We start from the raw sequence: 19,605 nt of genomic DNA on the forward strand, positions 1-19,605 counted from the left end.
TAGCCCTGGGCCAAGCCATTTAACAAATGAGCTTCAGATTCTTGCTCTGTTCAAGAGGGGTAGTAACAGCTATCTCTCAGATCTATTGTGTGGGTTAGGAATTCAGAAAGGCACCCAGTGTCTGGCCTGTTGTGGGTGCTTAGTGAGCAGTGAGGGGAAGTGGGGGTATAGAAGGGGCGGTGCTGTGGCTGCTGCTGCTATTGATGCCCAGAGGGCAGGGTATGTTTTTAAGCTGGGTGGGTATTTGGATAATCTGGAAGCTAAAACTTCTTTGAGAAAGGGTATACAGTGAGGAAATTTGAAGTAAACTCTGTGGCCTTGGAGAAGAAATTATCAGGTCACATGACTTAATTCAGCCCTGTAGCTAGGGCTAGAAAGGCAGGTTTCTCATGGTCCCAGGTCCATGATTTCTGAGGGTTTTTTCCTAGGTGAGGGCAAAAGGAGATCTTGGTAACAAGGTGATAGGGTCTTATGTTTTGTTGATGTTCACAAGGGCTTGTGGGGACATCCAGTGCCTCTTCCACTTCTGTTCACGTGGGGCTCTTTTACTCCCAGAAATGCCTTCAAGAAAAGAATGAAATCCTTCAGGGAAAACTTTCACAGCTGGAAGAACATTTGGCCCGGCTACAGGAGAACCCACCCCAGGAGAAGGGTGAGGTGCTGGGTGACGTCCTGCAGGTAGGAATGCATAAGAGCAACTGTAAGACCTGTGTGCTGTGTGCCGTGTGCTGGGGTTGGTGTGGGCCATGTTTAGCACATTCAGGGGCCCTGGTGACAGAAGTCATGCTGATCCCAATTTGTCTCTATCTCACCAGCTGGAAACCCTGAAGCAAGAGGCAGCCACTCTTGCTGCAGACAACACCCAGCTCCAAACCAGGGTGGAGGCACTGGAGACGGAGCGGGGCCAGCAGGAAGCCAAGCTGCTTGCTGAGCGGGGCCACTTTGAAGAAGAAAAGCAGCAGCTGGCTGGCCTGATTGCTGAGCTGCAGAGCTCTCTATCCAGCACCAGACAGGCCAGGGAAGAACTGGAGAAGGCCTCCCAGGCTCAGGAGGCCCAGTTGTCTGCCCAGGTGGCCACACTGACCTCCGAGCTCACGACCCTCAATGCTACTCTCCAGCAGCAGAATCAAGAACTGGCTGGCCTGAAGCAGCAGGCCAAAAAGGATCAGGCCCAGCTGGCCCAGACCCTCCAGCAGCAAGAACAGGCCTCCCAGGGCCTCCGCCACCAGGTGGAGCAGCTGAGCACCAGCCTGAAACAGAAGGAGCAGCAGTTGGAGGAGGCCACCAAGGAGCTGGAGGCCACCAAGCGAGACCACTCCCAGCAGCTGGCCACTGCTGCTGAGGAGCGGGAGGCCTCCTTAAGGGAGAAGGACTCAGTCCTCCAGCAAGTAGAGGCACTGGAGAAGGAGAAGGCTGCCAAGCTAGAGGTGCTGCAACAGCAACTTCAGGCTGCTAGTGAAGCCCGGGACAGCGCCCAGACCTCAGTGACACTGGCCCAGCGGGAGAACGCAGAGCTGAGCCAAAAGGTGGAGGAACTCCATGCCTGTATTGAGGCAGCCCGCCAGGAGCAGTGTGAGACCCAGGCCCAGGTGGCAGAACTAAAGGCCCAGCTGAGGTCTGAGCAGCAAAAAGCAACTGAAAGAGAAAAGGTGGCTCAGGAGAAGAGTCAGCTCCAGGAGCAGGTGCGGGCCCTGGAGGAGTCCCTGATGGTCACCCAGGGCGGCCTGGAAGAGGAGAAGCGCAGGGCTGCAAGTGCCCTGGAAGAGCAGCAGTGTTGTATCGCCAAGCTAGAGGCAGAGACCCAGAGCCTGGTGGAACAACATAAGCAGGAACAGAAGGAGCTAGAAGAAGAGAAGGCTGGACGCAAGGAGCTGGAGGCTCGATTACAGCAGCTTGGGGAGGCCCATCAGGCTGTGACGGAAGCCCTGCGGCGGGAGCTGGCAGAGGCCATAGCCTCCCAGCGTGAGGCTGAGAGTGAATGTAAGCAGCTTGCCAAGGAGGTGGCCACATGGCGTGAGCGGTATGAGGACAGCCAGCAAGAGGAGGCCCAGTATGGTGCCATGTTCCAGGAACAGCTGATGACCCTGAAGGAGGAATGTGAGAAGGCCCGCCAGGAGCTGCAGGAGGCAAAGGAAAAGGTGGCAGGGATAGAGGCTCACAGTGAGCTCCAGATAGGCCGGCAGCAGAGTGAGCTTGCCCAGCTCCATGCCAGCCTGGCCAGAGCCCACCAGCAGGTTCAGGAGAAGGAGATCAGGGCCCAGAAACTTGCAGATGACCTCTCCACTCTGCAGGAGAAGATGGCTGCCACCAGCAAGGAGGTGGCTCGCCTGGAGGCCTTAGTGCGCAAGGCCGGTGAGCATAAGGAAACAACTTCCTCTGAGCTACTCAAGGAGCCCCCAAGGGCAGGAGACAGAGAATCTGAGTGGCTGGAAGAGCAGCCGGGGCGTCGGTTCTGCAGCACACAGGCTGCACTGCAGGCTATGGAGCGTGAGGCAGAGCAAATGGGAAGTGAGCTGGAGAGGCTGCGGGCTGCGCTAATGGAGAGCCAGGGACAACAGGAGGAGGAGCGTGGGGAGCAGGAGCGGGAGTTGGCCCGGCTAGCCCAGGAGCGGGGCCGAGCCCAAGCCGATCTTGTCCTGGAGAAGGCCGCCAAGGCAGAGCTTGAGATGCGGTTGCAGAATGCCCTCAATGAGCAGCGTGTGGAGTTTGCTACCTTGCAGGAGGCACTGGCCCATGCCCTGAAGGAAAAGGAGGGGAAGGACCAGGAGCTGGCCAAGCTTCGTGGGCAGGAGGCAGCCCAGAGAACAGAACTGGGGGAGCTTCAGCAAACCGTGGAGCAACTAAAGAAACAGCTGGCCAAGATGGAGGGGGAGCACCAGCAGTCTCTAGGGACAGCCAGTGGAGAAGACACTTGTGGGTCAGGAGCCCAGGCTGAGGCTTTAGGAAAGACCAAACGAAGAGGCCCTGACCCGGAGGCTCTGCAGGCGGAGGTGAGCAAGCTGGAGCAGCAGTGCCGCGAGCATCAGGAGAAGGCCTCCAGCCTGGAGCGTAGCCTAGAGTCTGCGCGCGCCTCCCAGGCAGAGCGGGCCGCCACGCTGGAGACTGTGCGGGGCCAGTTAGAGGAGAAGGCCCGGGAGCTGGGACGCACTCAGGACACCTTAGCCTCAGCACAAAGGGAGCTGGCCACCCTTCGCACGAAGGCCCAAGACCACAGCAAGGCTGAGGATGAGTGGAAGGCCCAGATGACCCGGGGCCAGCAGGAGGCTGAGAGAAAAAACAGTCTCATCAGCAGCTTGGAGGAGGAGGTGTCTATCTTGAACCGCCAGGTCCTGGAGAAGGAGGGTGAGAGCAAGGAGTTGAAGCGGCTTGTTGTAGCTGAGTCAGAGAAGAGCCAGAAGCTGGAAGAGAGACTGCGCCTGCTTCAGGTAGAGACAGCCAGCAACAGTGCGAGAGCTGCGGAGCGCAGCTCTGCTCTGCGGGACGAGGTCCAGACTCTCCGGGAGGAGGCGGAGAAACAACGGGTGGCCTCAGAGAGCCTTCGACAGGAGCTGGCCTCACAAGCAGAGCGAGCAGAGGAGCTGGGCCAAGAGTTAAAGGCATGGCAGGAGAAATTCTTCCAGAAGGAGCAAGCCCTCTCTGCCCTGCAGCTAGAGCACACCAGCACACAGGCCCTGGTGAGTGAGCTGCTGCCCGCCAAGCACCTGTGCCAGCAGCTGCAGGCTGAGCAGGCAGCTGCTGAGAAACGCCATCGTGAGGAGCTGGAGCAAAGCAAGCAGGCAGCTGGTGGGCTTCGGGCAGAGCTGATGCGAGCCCAGCGGGAGCTCGGGGAACTGATGCCCCTACGACAGAAGGTGGCAGAGCAAGAGCGAGCAGCCCAGCAGCTGCGGGCAGAGAAGGCCAACTATGCAGAGCAGCTGAGCATGCTGAAGGAGGCTCATGGCCTGCTGGCAGAGGAGAATCGGGGGCTGGGAGAGAAGGCCAATCTCGGCCGGCAGTTTCTGGAAGTGGAGCTGGACCAGGCCCGGGAGAAATATGACCAAGAGCTGGCAGCTGTGCGTGCTGATGCCGAGGCCCATCTGGCTGAGATGCAGCGGGAAGTACAGAGCACCGCCCGGGAGCTGGAGGTGATGACTTCCAAGTATGAGGGTGCCAAGGTCAAGGTCCTGGAGGAGAGACAGCGGTTCCAGGAAGAGAGACAGAAACTCACTGCCCAGGTAAGGCACCAAGCTCAACACCTCCTCCAAAGATTGGGCCTGAGAGACAGACGACATCGTTCCCTCTGCATCCCAGAGCTTCAGTCTTCCGCGTTAATCCAGAGTGTCTTGTCTCCCTCACTCACTGGGTGTCAGAGGAGTTGTAGCTGGCAGAGTTCAAGTCTGTTGTCCCCTATTGTCCTAAAGAAAATATCAGTAGCCTCCCCTTCCCTGAAGGCTCTGTCCCTGGAGAGTCAAACAGTGAAGGCCATCGTTCGTTCTGGAGGCACATTATGAGGTGTACCTGCAGTGGGGACCCCAGAGCCACTGGGGACTAGAACGAGCCGACTCGCACTTTACACATTACTAAAGGTCTGGCCCCTTGGGGGAGGGGGATTCTAAGAGTTTCAGTGAGGTCAGCCTGACAGCAGGAACAGTGCCTCTTTGGCCCCCATCTCACTCTGTCTCCATTGCTCCTCCCCCATGCACAGGTGGAACAGCTAGAGGTATTTCAGAGAGAGCAAACTAAGCAGGTAACGCCTGGGGTCCTTGCTAAATGCTGGCTGCTTAAGCGGTGACCAGTCTCGGTGCATGACCCTGGCTGCAGCTTGCCTCCGCCAGCTCCCGTTGTGAACTGTTTGTGAAGGGGGCAGGGTCAAGCCGTGGAATCCAGGCCCAGGCTGCCCAGGAGCGCTGGGCCCTCTCTCAGGCCTCATCCCACCCGTCCCAGGTCGGACTCTCCGCCTTCTGCACTTTCTGCCATTTGCCTGTCAGGGACGAGGGGTAGGGCAGGCTTTGTCTTTCCCATATCTAAACCAATCACAGACAATTCTTGGGATTCCTCAACCTTCAAGTCCTGTTCCAAGTTTGGGTCCTCAGTGAGGAGTCCTAGCAGAATGACCATGGCCTTCTTTCCCACAGAAGCCATAACGGTGATAAGCAAAGCATCCTTCACAGAGCAGGGAGGGTTGTGAGCTCGGGATGTCTGCTGATGGGTGATGACCCTTTGGGCCTTAACCCCAAGCGTGAAATAAGAGATGTCTGGGAGCAGGAAGGCCAAGGTTGAGAGGTGCAGGAGGGGCCTCTGCCAGAGGAGTGGTATAGTCTAGCTACCTCGCTCGCTCTCTCAAGGATTTCTCTGTGCTGCCCAGATGTCAAAGCTATTGAGCTGGTTTTCAGTGGGAGCACCCTTTCTCTGCCAGCCCTTCTACCCAGTCACCTCGGGCTCGCTGAGGAACCGGGCTTTCCTTTCTTCCTGTTACCCAAGAGGACAGTCACACTGAATACAAACAGTTAGCAAGGGAGCCCCGCCTCTCGCTTTTGCTGATCATGCTTGAGCTCCTGGAATGCCTGGAGGAGCTGGGGTGCTTGTGACTGTGATGCTCCCCCCACCCCTCCCCCTCCTGCTATTCCTCTGTGGGAATCGGGTGGGCGTGGATGTGTGCTGCCCCTGCTGTCTTCCAGCCGTCTGATATCCCACACTAACCACACTGCTAGCACCAACCCTAACAGCCTGTGAGTACTGGGAAGAGGACGGATCATCTGTGGGCTTTGCTTTGGTAGTTTCTGGGAAGGTATTGAATGAGTGTGTCTGCAACTTACAGGCAGGTCCCCTATTCCTGTCCCCAACCCAGGATGGTTGGGGCTGGGAATGGCAGCAGTAGGGTGGTGGTGAAGTGTTGGCTCTCCAGAGTAGATCTCTCCCTGCAGGCCTCTGTCTCTGCAGGTTGGGGGTGGAGGTGAGTGTGGGCAGGTGGCTCTGGCAGCACCTGAGTGTTGGGTTACCTCACTCAGGTCCTGTCCAGTTAGCCTGGGCCACAGGCCAGAGGAAGTACCCGGGTTTCTTTTTCTAAAAATATTGGGGACTGCTCTGGGAAAACCCTGTAAGTTGCCCGGACATCCAGGGGAAGGCCTCCTGAGTCTTCCTGTCTCTTTCCTCCCCTATCCCAGGTGGAAGAACTGAGTAAGAAGCTAGCTGACCACGACCAAGCCAGCAGAGTACAGCAGCAGAAGCTGAAGGTGGGACAGAAGGGAGCAGGAAGGTGCTCTCTAAGCCCTTGGGCTGTGTTGGTTGTGGGGGCAGGAGGAGGAGCGCCATGGGGACCTGGCAGCCTTAGGAGATCTGCCTGCTCAAGAACCCCCTGCATGTGCCTCCTAGGATCTCTGAAGGGAAGAACTTTGCATTACAGTAGCAATAACCATATGTGGTTATTTAAATTTAAAGTGATTATAATTAAAATTTTAGTTCCTTAGTCACACTAGCCAGTTTCCCTGCTCAGCAGTTAACTGTGTGTGGCTCGTGTCTACCATGTTGGACAGGGCAGAACATGGCCAGAAAGTCCTATTGAATAGTGCTGGCCTAGAGTTAATCATATGTAATATTATAATGCAGTTTAATATTCTTAATGTTTTCAGCGTCACCGTTGGTTTAATATATGCTTTTTTTTGCAGTCTAGGTTTCACAGCTTTTAGCTAGGAGCAAAGGAATTGGGTCCCATGGACCTGGGACTTGCTAAAGCCCTGGTGGGTTACAGGAATTGGTGGGAGCTGAGAGCTTAATTTCCCCAGCTCATTTCTGCATGCTCCACACCATGTCATGATGATGATAAACAGATGCTTGTTATACTTCTTTTGGGGGCCTTCCCGGTGCTAGATGTAAGAGAGGCAAAGCCAGATGATCCTGTCCAGTGTCTATTACAAACTAAGCACTTGGTGGCCTTGCAGGTGGACAGAGAATCAGACACAGACCCTGTCCCCAAGGAGTCTGGCCTGGAGAGGAGGCAGTGCAAACCTCACAAAAGGCCACACAGGCTTTGGAGTCAGGTGCACCAAGGGTCAGATCATACGCTGTTATTGAGTCACTATGATCCTGGCCAATTGGCTTAAATCTCTGTGCTCAATTTCTTCAACTCTGAAATGGTGATATAGTTACTTCCTAGAATCGCTCTGAGGAGAAATGAGTTCACATGTCCTGAGAGCTCCCATCTCAAGTGCCTAGCCCCGTGCTCTGCACCCAAGTGAAGGGATCAGTTCCCTTCCTCCTTGGGGAGACTGTGTACTCATGGAGAGAGAATGAGGCAGTTTGTGCTTGATCTCAGTGAAGATAGGGCTGTCAGAGCTCTGCCAGAAGTGGTGTAAACTGAGTGGGGAAGATCCTGCGGACTGTGGACCTTGCAGAGGTGTGTGGTGTTTCAGTATGCTGGAGTTGGTGGGGGTAAAAGGATTTTTCCGCTTCCTGAGAGAATATGCACGAGTCTGAAAACACCATGGAGTCCAAGAAGCTAGGGCAAGTCAGCAGCAGATTTGGATCGAGTAGCCAGACCGCCACCCCGATCAGCCTTCCACATCACATGCTTTCCAGGCGCAGGGAGGGGAAAGCCAGCAAGAAGCCCAACGCCTCCAGGCCCAGCTGAATGAGCTGCAGACCCAGTTGAGCCAGAAGGAGCAGGCAGCTGAACACTACAAGCTGCAGGTGAGGAGTCCAGTCCTGCCCCACTGTGCCCTCCCTCCTGCCTTACCCCAGCCAGCCCCTACCCACCTGTCTGCCCACACAGATGGAGAAAGCCAAGACCCATTATGATGCCAAGAAGCAGCAGAACCAAGAATTGCAGGAGCAGCTGCGGGGCCTGGAGCAGCTGCAGAAGGAAAACAAGGACCTGAGAGCCGAAGCTGAGCGGCTGGGTCAAGAGCTACAGCAGGCCGGATTGAAGACGAAGGAGACTGAACAGACCTGCCGCCACCTTACTGCCCAGGTGCGCAGCCTGGAGGCACAGGTAAGTATCTGGCTGGACAGACTCCCTTGCTCATCATAATGGATCCCTGTGCCCTCCCTTCCTAAGCCACCCTTGCCTTAGGCTTCTCTTCACTCTCCCTGGCCCTCTGCTTCCCAGGTTGCCCATGCTGACCAGCAGCTTCGAGACCTGGGCAAGTTTCAGGTGGCCACTGACGCCTTAAAGAGCCGCGAGCCCCAGGCTAAGGCTCAGCTGGACTTGAGTATTGACAGCCTGGATCTGAGCTGCGAGGGAACCCCACTCACTACCACCAGGTCAGAAGGCACCCTTCTTCCCTTGGTCTGTTGTCCATTGAGAGGCTTGTTCATAAGGCTGTATCCTGGGCACTGGGCTGTGAGATAAATAAGATGTCGTCCCTTTGCCCTTTGGAAGCTTATTCCTAGAAGAATAAAAAGGCTCCGTGGAGGTTGTCACTCCTGTTCTGAGTCTTCAAAGAAGCCATAGGTGTGTGTGCCCCGTGGCTGGACTCCCCATTGATGGAGGCTGGCACTTTGAGGGACCTTGGGAGGGTTTGAAATTGAGTACATGATCAGATTTTCATCTTAGCTTTTCCTTATAGCCAGTGTAGAAGCTGAGACTGGAAGCATTTGTTGTTATTTAACAAGACTTGTGTCAGACACTGTTAGAGACACTTGAAAAATAGTAATTCATTTAACAGATGAGACTGGAGCATAGATGGGCAGTCACTTGCTCAAGGTCCCACAGTGACAGAGCGGGCTTGGACCTGGGCAGCCTGGCTCGACTCCTTGTCTGTCACTGCTCTGGTACCTCTCTCAGATGCCGTTGTCAGTCTAGGTGAGAGTAGATGACAGATCATGGAAGGATGTGAGAGCAGAGTGGGGTGCAGTTAGGAGACTTGCTGATTTGGTTTATTAGGAGAGGGAAGCAGTAGGATTGTGCCCATATTCATGGCTGGGCAGCTTCAGTGAAGGCTGCTCCCATTCGCTGAAATAGAAGATACAGGAGGAGGGACACACAGATGAGCTTAGTTTGGGACATGTTCATTGGGGAGCAGAGGTGGGTGTCCAGAGATGTCTGGGGCAGTGGGTATATGGGTCTGGGAGTTGCCAGTATTGAGGAGTCAGAGGGCCATGGGAGTGGACTGAGGGAAGGCCCAGGTCAAGAGCGCTCCTTGGCACCTCTGAAAATTCAGCAAATGGGGTGCTTGACCTGGTCTGCTTACAATAAATGCAAGAATTTGCCACTTTGGAGCAAAGAGATGGACAAAATGCTTCCTAGCCGCAAGAATGGCATCTTATCAGGTTTCTTTCCTATAGCAAGCTGCCTCGTACCCAGCCAGATGGCACCAGCATCCCAGGGGAGCCAGCTTCACCCATCTCTCAGCGCCTGCCCCCCAAGGTAGAATCCCTGGAAAGTCTCTACTTCACCCCCATCCCGGCTCGGGGTCAGCCACCCCTGGAGGGAAGCCTGGACTCCCTGGGGGACATCTTCCCAGACTCAGGCCGGAAGACCCGTTCTGCTCGTCGACGGACTACACAAATCATCAACATCACCATGACCAAGGTCAGGCTCTGGGATGGGGGCTGCAGGACAGTAATGCTCATGTCTTCTCAAAGGCATCTTTCCAGTGGGTCCTCCACATAGCTGCAGGGCTGACCAGCCCATATCTCACAGAAGGAAAAGCTAGAATTCTAAGACCTTAGACCTCTTTTGAAGAAAAGGGCAGGACTGTAATTAGATGCCTGTCTGCTGACTGTAAGGCTGGTATCCTCTCCATGTCCAGCACTGACCCTGTACAGGCTGAAAGGAGAGAATATGGAGAAGTTGCAGCCGAACCTGTGCTTCCCAGCACATCCCGGGGGAGCCGAGATGTTGCCGCCAGGGGGCTGCCTGCCAGCCTGGGGACTCTGGCCCTTGTTTCCACATCCTGAGGTTTAGGGAGGAGAGGGGTGCCTTTGGGGCAACAGGGACACCTCTGTGTACAGGGTGCTGTCTGCTACCAAGATGCTGGAAAAGCTCTAAAAGATGGTCAGACCCTGGCAAGTGTGGGCCAGAGACGCGGAAGCCATGGGATGAGCCTGACCAGCTCAGGAGACATGAGAACCCTGGTTCTCCCACTTCCTAGCTGCTTGATCTTTGGGCCAGTTACTTTATTTCTTTGTACTTCACTTCTGAAATAGTCTGATATACTCTGCCTTCCCTCCCTCAAAGCACTGAATAGACTTAGTGAGGAAAATGGGTAGAAAAGAGTCGATACCCTCAGCACTTTGTGTGGGATTCTGGCAGCAAGGCCCATTTCTTGCAGACGTCCAGGTAAGAACTCTTGCACAGCAGTGTAGGAACATGCTGCAGGATCTGAGGGGCTTCAGGAGGGGCCACAGTGGAGGCTTCTTATAGATGCCAAGTGCCCACTCAGCCCACTACAGCAGGTCGTCCTTTCTTCCAGAAGTCAGACGTGGAAGAGCCAGACAGCGCCAACTCATCCTTCCATAGCACGCAGTCTGCCCCCGTCTCCCAGGCCGGCCCGAGAGCCTCCTCCTCCACCCAGTCTCTAGCCCGCCTGAGCTCTCCTGATGATGGCAACTCAGCTCTGCTCAGCCTGCCTGGATACCGGCCCACCACTCGCAGCTCTGCTCGCCGCTCCCAGGCTGGGGTGTCCAGTGGGGCCCCTCCAGGTAGGGACTGTTCCCTAACCCAACCCAAATATTAGACTGGAAGCAGATCCTGGCACAGGGAAATAAGCATTAAAAAACCCAAGGCTAGCTTCCTGGCTGCCTTCCTTGCAGCCTTGCCTGTCCATCGAGGGGGAATCAGAAATGCTCCCACAATGGGCCGATTCCTAGCATGATAGTGAAGCTCAGAAGCTACTAGGAGTCCTCAGGTGGTGAGAGTCGGCCAAAGGGCCAAGCTGGCGAGTGTTTTACCCTCAGATTCTTCTGAGAGGCTCTTGTCCTTTGGCGATCCCCTGGGTATCAATTCCTGGCCCTCAAGTAGTTTCTCTCAGTGTCATGGCCTCTGCCTGACCTCTCCAGAGAGAATGCAGTGACCCAGCTCCTGTATCTGCAGCTCTAAGCAGAGCCGGACTCTGGGCTACTGGGCTTGCAGTCCACAGGGGAGGTGGACAGGATGGTGGCAGCAAAGGCTGGCGAGATGCCAGGGCCAGTGGGCAACCTGCTGCCTCCACCTTCACTCTTCCCGGCCTTCCAGCCCCACTTGCTCCAATATCCCTGCCCTCCCCAGGAAGGAACAGTTTCTACATGGGCACTTGCCAGGATGAGCCCGAGCAGCTGGATGACTGGAACCGCATTGCAGAGCTGCAGCAGCGCAATCGAGTCTGCCCCCCGCACCTGAAGACCTGCTATCCACTTGAGTCCAGGGTGAGCTCTGGGGTCACCTGCATGGGACCTGCCTGCACTGGCTCACCCCTTCCTCTCTTGGCATTCCATCCCAGTGCCACTTGCTGACCCAGCTCAAGTAATAGTGCCTTTGGTCTCTGGCCTCTAGAAGAGGGCGACTAGATACCTCTAGTACAGTGGTTGGCACACTCATTAGTCAACAGAGCCAAATATCAACAGTACTTCTTCAAAATAGACTCGCCCAGGCCAAAAACCGACTTCTGCGCATGGGCCACAAAGTTTCAATCGCACTGTATGCACGCCCACGTGTGGTATTTTGTGGAAGAGCCACACTCAAGGGGCCAAAGAGCCGCATGTGGCTTGCGAGCTGCAGTTTGGTGATCATGGCTCTAGTAGAATACCTGGAAGGAAGGGAGCTCAGGGGTGAAGTTTGGGTGGGTAGGAGGTAGAGAGGTTTGCTTGGGACTCCTCTTTGGTGGTCATTGTGCCAGGGAAGACATCAGGGAGGGAGGCCTTTTGCGGTATGAAGCCTTCAGCTGTCCCACGTGCCAGGCCAGCAAAGAGAATCTGGGCCATCCTGTTGCATCGCCAACAGCCTGGGTCCATTGACCACTTCCACCCCACGCAGCCTTCCCTGAGCCTGGCGACCATCACAGATGAAGAGATGAAAACTGGTGACCCCCAGGAGACCCTGCGCCGAGCCAGCATGCAGCCAACCCAGATAGCTGAGGGCACTGGCATCACCACCCGGCAGCGCAAACGGGTCTCCTTGGAGCCCCACCAGGGCCCTGGCACCCCTGAGGTAGGAGACGTTGGCTCCTGGGTTTTATTCTAGCAGCCTACCAGGTTAGCTCACCAAGTTTGAAAGTAGATTGAAGGGGAGGCTTCTGGCCCTTGGTGGTGGGGTAAGAGGTGCTGCTGATGGGACAAGCTGATTTATAGGTCCCTCAGCTGAGATACCTGGCTTTGGATGCGAAGTCCTCTTGCTGATGTCTGCCTAATCAGCCTCTTCCCCATAGTCTAAGAAGCCCACCAGCTGTTTCCCACGACCCATGACTCCCCGGGACCGACATGAAGGGCGCAAACAGAGCACTACGGAGGCCCAGAAGAAAGCAGCTCCCGCTGTTGTTAAACAGGTTAGTTGGGGGCTGAAGGGAGACCCTAGAGCAACAGGTTGGCCTGGGAAAGCAGCAGTGAGCCTCATTTGACAGCCCCTCCCCACAGGCTGATCGCCGCCAGTCCATGACCTTCAGCATCCTCAACACGCCCAAGAAGCTTGGGAATAGCCTTCTGCGGAGGGGGGCCTCAAAGAAAGCCCTGCCCAAGGCCTCTCCCAACACCAGCAGTGGAACCCGTCGCTCTCCTCGCATTGCCACCACCACAGCCAGCGCTGCCACTGCTGCTGCCATCGTTGCCGCCACTTCTCGGGCCAAGGGCAAGGTTGGGGCACTGGCAGGGAAGAGGGAGGCTTAACTCTTAGGAACACCAGTGGAAGTATGGGACCGCTTCCAGGGCAGGCCTGCTGGGGGCTAAGCAGGTGCTCCTTGTCTTGGTCAGTGGCTTATTGAGGAGAGGAGGCAGACAACTCTACTCCTGAGAAAATCCAGAGTTGCTTAGACACATCTAGCACCTGGTAACCTGAAGGTAGCTCTGTCCAGGGCCACGCCATGGAAGGGATCCTAGTCAGGGCCATGGGAGCAGGAAGAGGTCTTCCCACGCCAGCTGGTGCAGGCTGGTGTCACAGCCACGTGACTGTTTCTCTCTTTCAGGCAAAGCACTAAAGGACCAGTACCAGTGAGTGGCCCCACCTGTGTCCCTGATGCTGCCCTTGCCTGATGCTGTCCCCTCAGTGCCTTCTCTCAGCTTTCAGGCCAACAGTGGCCAAACCCCTAGAGACAGTGATGCCTGACACACCTTGGCCTGGTACCTGGACCTTTATCAGAGCCTTCACTAGGAGAACAGATGTGTCGTCAGAATTGGCCTGGAGCCCGAACAGTCTGGGTCCTCTCCCTACCTTGCCTCCGGTTTTCACAAAGCAAAGTCACTTCTCCATGACAACGAGATGTGAGGCTGGCTTTGAGGACTGGGTCCTTGGGCCCAGCCAGTCCTCCTCAACCTCTGTATTTAGAAGGGACCATCGGAGGAGCAGGCCCTGGTCCCTGCTGTTGCTGGTGGCTAGCCTTACCAAGGGCCCCTGTTAAAGTCTATGGTTGGGCATTGACCTAGTAGGAGCACCTGGGGATAAGGTGTTCCCATCCATCCAAGGGCAGTTACCCAGAGGATGCTCTTTTCCATGACCGCCAGGCTTGCTGGGGTGGGGGAGGGTGGGGACAGCTCATCCCCCACCTTCTCTAGACTTGTACTGGGGTGGGATTTGGATTGATGGGAAGGTTTTTAAGGGCCAGGGATGGATCTTTTCTAAATGTTATTACTTGTAAATAAAGTCTATTTTTCTCCCTTGGCTGCTAAGCTGCCTGATCTGTGTGGGAAAAGCCCAGAGGGGACTCTGGGCTTGTGAGAGCATACTTTGTTCCTGCTCAGTCTTCAGACCACCTACCTTCTTTCAAGTCCCTTCTCCTGGCCTCTGCTCATGGAGCAGTATGGGCTGTCTTTTTCTGAGGGCCTCTGTCCCCTGAATCTGGTTTTGTCTTTAACTTCTGAATGGTACTCTTCCCATAGTCCCTCTTAGAATGGGCCAAGTTCTGTGAATGGGAGAATGGCCTCAATCAGAAGATGTCAGCTTGCCTCCACTGAAAAACACCTATGAATGCCCATTGTGGGCCTTGCTAGGTATAACAAAGACACAGCTGTGGCCCTAGCCAATCTGGCTCAATGGATAGAGTGTCGGCCTGTGCATAGAAGGGTCCCGGGTTTGATTCCTGTCAAGGGCACATGCCTGGGTTGCCGGCTCGATACCCAGTGGGGGACTTGCAGGAGGCAGCCGATCGATGATTCTCTATCATCACTGATGTTTCTATCTCCCTCTCCCTTCCTCTCTGAAGTCAATAAAAATGTATTTTAAAAAAAAAGATACAATTGTGTATCAGAAGCAGCCTCTGCCCAATCTATTGGGGGAGGGAGACAACACAGGCTAGCTTAGATATTGCAGGTTCGGTTCCAGACCACTACAACAAAGTGAATATTGCAATAAAGTCAGTTACAAAATATTTTGGTTTCCACTGTAGTCTATTAAGTATGCAGTAGCGTGTCTAAACAACGTACATTAACTAAAAAACACATCATAGCTAAAAAATGCTATTCACCATCTGAGCTTTCAGTGAGTTGTAATCATTGCTGGTAGAGGGTCTTGCCTTGATGTTGGCTGCTGATAAGAGCAGAATGGCTGAGGGTTGGAATGGCTGTGGCAATTTCTTAAAATAAGAAAATGAAGTTTGCTGCACTGACTTTCACAAATAATTTCTCTATAGAGTGCAATGCTGTTTAATAGTATTTTTATCTACAGTAGAACTTCTTTTAAAATTGGAGTCAAGCCCTAGCCGGTGTTGTTCAATTGGACACTGTCTCATGCACCAAAAGGTTGCTGGTTTATGGTCAGGGCACATGCCCAGGTTGCAGGCTTCATCCCTGGTAGGGAATGTGCAGGAGGCAGCCAATTGATGTTCTGTTCTCACATCCATGTCTCTCCAAAAACAAAACAGCAAAAAAATTTTAAAAAATTGGAGTCAATCCTTTTTATTAAAAAAAAATTGATTTTGAGAGAGAGAGGAGGGAGAGAGAAACATCAATGTGAGATGCATTAATCGGTAGCCTCCTGCACATGGCCTGACCAGGGATCAAACCCACCATCACCCTTTGGTGCATGGGACGACACTCCAACTGAGCCATGCCAGCCAGGGCTGGAGTCAGTCCTCCAAACCCTGCTGCTGCTTTATCATCTAAGTAATATTCTAAATCTTTTGTTGTCATTTCAACAAATCTTCACAGCATCTTCACCACTAATAGATTCCACCTCAAGAAACCACTTTGCTCATCCACAAGAAGCAACTCTTCATCCATTAAAGTTTTATCATGAGATTGTAGCAATTCAGTTACATCTTCAGGCTCCACTTCTAATTCTCTTGCTATTTCTTTTTTTTTTTTAATATATTTTATTGATTTTTTACAGAGAGGAAGGGAGAGCGATAGAGAGTTAGAAACATCGATGAGAGAGAAACATCCATCAGCTGCCTCCTGCACACTCCCCACTGGGGAAGTGCCTGCAACCCAGGTACATGCCCTTGACCGGAATCGAACCCGGGACCTTTCAGTCCGCAGGCCGACGCTCTATCCACTGAGCCAAACCGGTTTCGGCCTCTTGCTATTTCCACATCATATAAAGTTACTTCCTCCACTGGAGTCTTGAACCCTCCTAAGTCACCCATGAGGGTTGGAATCAACTTTTTCCAACTCCTGCTAATGATGATATTTCACCTTTCCCCATGAATCACTAATGTTCTTAGTAAAGAATAGTGAATCTTTTCCAGAAGGTTTTTAATTTACCCAGATCCATCAGAGGAATTACTATGGCAACTATCGCATTATGAAATGTATTTCTTAAATAATAAGACTTGAAAATTGAAATTACTCCTTGATCCACAGATTGCAAAATGAATGTTAGCAGCATGAAAACATTAATCTCGTTCATTTCCATCAGAGCTCTTGGGCGACCACGTGCTTGTCAATGGGCAGCATTATTTTCAAAGGAATAGTTTGTTCTGAGCAGTAGGTCCCAAAAATATTCAATAATTCATATTGTAAACAGATGTGCTATCATATATATAGGCTTTGTTGTTCCATTTCTAGAGCACAGGCAGAATAGATTTAGCATAATTCTTAAGAGCCCTAGGATTTTCAGAAGGGTAAATGAGCACTGACTTCAACTTAAAGTCAGCAGCTGCATTAGCTCCTAACAAAGTCAGCCTGCCCTTAAAAAAATATTTTTGGTACTGATTTTAGAAAGAGAAACATGGATCAGCTGCCTTCTGCACCCCCCCTACTGAGGACCAAGCCCCCAACCTAGACATGATTATGCTCAACCAACTAAGCCACAATGAACGGCCAGGGCTCAACCTGCCCTTTGAGACTTTAAATCCAGGCATTGGCTTCTCCTCTCTAGCTGTGAAATTCCTAGATGGCATCTTCTTTGATTAGAAGACCGTTTCATCCACATTGAAAATCTGTTATTAAGAGTAGCAATCTTGCCCTAACCGGTTTGGCTCACTGGATAGAGCATCGGCCTACAGACTGAAGAGTCCCAGGTTCGATTCCGGCCAAGGGCATGTACCTTGGTTGCAGGCACATCCCCAGTGGGAGGTGTGCAGGAGGTGGCTGATCAATGTTTCTCATCGATGTTTCTAGCTCTCTATCCCTCTCCCTTCCTCTCTGTAAAAAATCAATAAAATAATTTTTTTTAAAAAGAGAGAGTAGCAATCTTCATTAATGATCTAAGCTAGATTTCCTGGATAACTTGCTGTAGCTTCCACATCAGCACTGGCTGCTTCACCTTGCACTTCTGTTATGGAGATGGCTTCTTTTTTTTTTTTGGAGGTGGCTTCTTAAACTTCATGAACCAACCTCTGCTAGCTTCCAATTTTTCTATTGCAGTCTCCTCACTTCTCTCAGCCTTCACAGAATCAAAGAGTTGGGGCCTTGCTTGGGTTAGGCTATGGTTTAAAAGAATGTGGTTGGTTTCACCTATCTAGACCACCAAAACTTTCTCCATATCAGCAGAAAGACTTTCATTTTCTTATCAATGTGTTCCCTGGAGTAGCACTTTTAATTTTCTTCAAGAACTTTTCCTTTGCATTCACCACTTGGCTATTTGGTGTAAGAGGGAGGCCTAGGTTGTTGCCTGTCTGGGCTTTCGACATGCCTTCCTCACTAAGCTGAATCATTTCTAGCTTTCGATTTAAAGTGACATACAGATGACTCTTCCTTTCACTGGACATTTAGAGGTCACTGTAGGGTTATTACTTGGCCTAATTTCAATACTGTTATGTCTTGGGGAATAGGGAGGCTCAAGGAGAGGGGGAGAGATAAGGAATAGGCAGTCAGAACACACACATTTGTCAATTAAGTTTACCATCTTATATGAGCACGATTCATGGCACCCCAAAAACAGCCACAACTGTAACATCAAAGACCACTGATCACAGATCACAACAAATAAAATGATGATGAAGTTTAAAATATTTCAAGAATTACCAAAATATGACATGAAGTGAACAAATGCTGTTAGAAAAATAGTGCCAATAGACTTACTTGACACAGGGTTGCCACAAACGTGCGATTTGTAAAAAAAATGCATGAACTGTGAAGCACAATAAAACGAGGTGTGCCTATATAAATATATAGCATTAAGTTGACAGACTGTGGCCTGAGCTGACAGCCTAGACCTAAATGAAGAGGTGGCGTTTCAACCAGGCTTGAGTTCACCTGTCAGGATGGTGAGGCAGAGGGAGTCCTCTGGAGGCTTCTTGAGTTGGAGGCACGAGTGTCCTCAGCCCAGCCTGGGAAGGGAAGGCAGACAAGGATCAGGGCCGTGGGGGAGGGATATCTGTCACTTTCCTCGAGGCCACGCCTCCTCTGCTTAGTCTGAAGTTCTTTGTAGTTCCACCTTGGGCCTGGGGTCTTGGGGGAGTGGTGGTCCTTAGCTGGAGACTGCTCGGGGCATAGCCCACCCTTTCCTCCCCACACTGGAGCAGAGCTCCGCTCATCCCTGGAAACCTCCCCTCAGGTTCCTCACCAAGAGATCGGCCAGGACAACGTGGCGCTGGACAGTGTACTCAGGGTCCGTGAAAACACAAGAGAAGTTGGTGTGGCGCAAGGCAGGGCTCAGCTCCTCCAGCATCAAGGCCTTCTTCAGCTGAGTGCTGGCACCCCTGTGCTCCCGGCTGCAGCAGAGAAGAAAGGCCATGAGAGGATGGCAGGAGGAGGCCTCCCTCCTGTGGGCCTCATCCCCATGCCCCTCACCTGGTGCTGCCCTCCTGCAGCCCGTCTGGGAGGTGCTCGATGAAAGAACCATTGCCCAGCCAGTAGAGAATGCTGAAGTGGTGGAAGCGGCTACAGGCGGTACAGGACAGAGTCAGCGTTCCATCTAGGAGCACAAGTGGCTGTCAGCCCTCAGCCTTTCCGCAGAGCAGCCCCCACCCTCTCTTCTGTGGTCTGCCCACCCTCCCCAGCTCCCCAGCGCCACAATTCAGGAACCTAGAGTGCTGCTCGGCACACCACCCAGGTGCAAAAGTCCATTAAAGCAGAAGTGCACTTGTCTCCCACGAGGCCCAGGGCTGAGCGAGAGTTGGGGGTAGGTCCTTGGTTCCAGCGATAATTCCTGAGCTTGTTTATTCAGGAGACCTACTGCCCAGCTTCAGTGACTAGAACCCCCAGCCAAGGGGGCAGCCCTACTGGGGCCACTCCTCCTGAGGTGGCCAGAAGCAAGTGGGCTCTGAGAGGAGGGCAGGGCCTGGGAGCCCACGGCAGTCCGGCTCTGCAGCTTCTCGCCTTTCCTTGTCTGAATACTCTCTGTTCTACTCGATAGGGAGTCTCTTGGGAGCAGGGCCCCGTGACCATGCTCAGAATGCTGGGTGGGAGACGGAACGCTGAGTGCTCAGCCAAGCTGGCCAGGTTGGTAGTGGGCTACATGGCAGAAGGGCAGGGGGTATATTCAGGAGTCAACCCCACCCCTGGACCCTCTGTGCTAACAGCCTCCCTTCTAACCACTGTGACCTCCTGGGCTTTCTTCAGAATTGTTCCTTACTTAGTGAGAGTCCATCTTCTGGCCAGGTCACCTCCAATGCTGGGCACTGCTTAGTTGTGGGGAGCGCTGAGGGGCGGGAGGAGGAGGGGTCTTTTGTGATCCCAGCTGAGACTGCAGCAGCTGTGACGGCCTGGGGTATAGGTGTGGCTCCCGCCAAATGAGAGACGATGTGGGCACACAGGAACAGGAACAGGAACCACAAAGGGCTGGAGTCTGAGGAAAGGACAGTCACGGAGATCAGCAGCTGCCGGCTGCCTGGGAATGCTCAGCACCCGGGCTCAGAGCTTAGCTGAGGGACTTGCTGCCTGGACAGCTCTGGCTGGAGATTCCTGGGCTCTGCTTGGGGAATTGGAGGGGCAGAAGGAGCCTCAGCTCCTGCCTCCCGGCCCTTTTTGAAAGGAGCACGGGGAGGCTCTGGAATGGAGCCAGAGCCACAGCGTCTGGACAGAGGCCGAAAAGAGCGCAGTGGAGAGGGGTCACCTGGGAGTAAGGCTTGGGGCAACCCACGGCTCCATTCTGTTCTCAGACCACTCCCACCCCCGCGTTCT

General features: G+C 53.4%; 2 protein-coding genes across 5 annotated transcripts in view; one reads left to right on the plus strand and one right to left on the minus strand.

Annotated features, from left to right (window-relative positions):
• The window catches only part of NUMA1 (nuclear mitotic apparatus protein 1), a 44,809-nt gene extending 31,047 nt beyond the window's left edge, over positions 1 to 13,762 (plus strand). For 2 of the 4 annotated variants that reach the window (XM_006761036.2, XM_006761035.2), the window contains 14 exons: positions 556 to 678; positions 816 to 4,214; positions 4,685 to 4,726; positions 6,144 to 6,212; positions 7,555 to 7,665; positions 7,748 to 7,966; positions 8,084 to 8,238; positions 9,262 to 9,508; positions 10,392 to 10,620; positions 11,153 to 11,322; positions 11,930 to 12,103; positions 12,321 to 12,437; positions 12,526 to 12,741; positions 13,071 to 13,762. In XM_006761036.2, the coding sequence (XP_006761099.1) occupies positions 556 to 678; positions 816 to 4,214; positions 4,685 to 4,726; positions 6,144 to 6,212; positions 7,555 to 7,665; positions 7,748 to 7,966; positions 8,084 to 8,238; positions 9,262 to 9,508; positions 10,392 to 10,620; positions 11,153 to 11,322; positions 11,930 to 12,103; positions 12,321 to 12,437; positions 12,526 to 12,741; positions 13,071 to 13,082 (5,283 nt within the window). In that variant the 3' untranslated portion in view covers positions 13,083 to 13,762. The remainder of the gene's footprint in view (positions 1 to 555; positions 679 to 815; positions 4,215 to 4,684; positions 4,727 to 6,143; positions 6,213 to 7,554; positions 7,666 to 7,747; positions 7,967 to 8,083; positions 8,239 to 9,261; positions 9,509 to 10,391; positions 10,621 to 11,152; positions 11,323 to 11,929; positions 12,104 to 12,320; positions 12,438 to 12,525; positions 12,742 to 13,070) is intronic. The other 2 variants (XM_006761037.2, XM_006761038.2) reach the window with 2 other exon arrangements.
• A 3,599-nt stretch (positions 13,763 to 17,361) lies between these two features.
• Positions 17,362 to 19,605, minus strand: part of IL18BP (interleukin 18 binding protein) — a 2,779-nt gene continuing 535 nt past the window's right edge. The window contains exons 2-5 of the mRNA XM_015562170.1: positions 19,058 to 19,321; positions 18,274 to 18,397; positions 18,047 to 18,194; positions 17,362 to 17,810 (exon numbers count right to left, since the gene is read on the minus strand). Coding sequence (XP_015417656.1) covers positions 17,733 to 17,810; positions 18,047 to 18,194; positions 18,274 to 18,397; positions 19,058 to 19,321 — 614 coding nt within the window. The 3' untranslated portion in view covers positions 17,362 to 17,732. The remainder of the gene's footprint in view (positions 17,811 to 18,046; positions 18,195 to 18,273; positions 18,398 to 19,057; positions 19,322 to 19,605) is intronic.

The sequence above is a fragment of the Myotis davidii genome, unplaced genomic scaffold (genome assembly GCF_000327345.1).
Source record: "Myotis davidii unplaced genomic scaffold, ASM32734v1 scaffold1377, whole genome shotgun sequence".
NCBI classification, from domain to species: Eukaryota; Metazoa; Chordata; class Mammalia; order Chiroptera; family Vespertilionidae; genus Myotis; species Myotis davidii.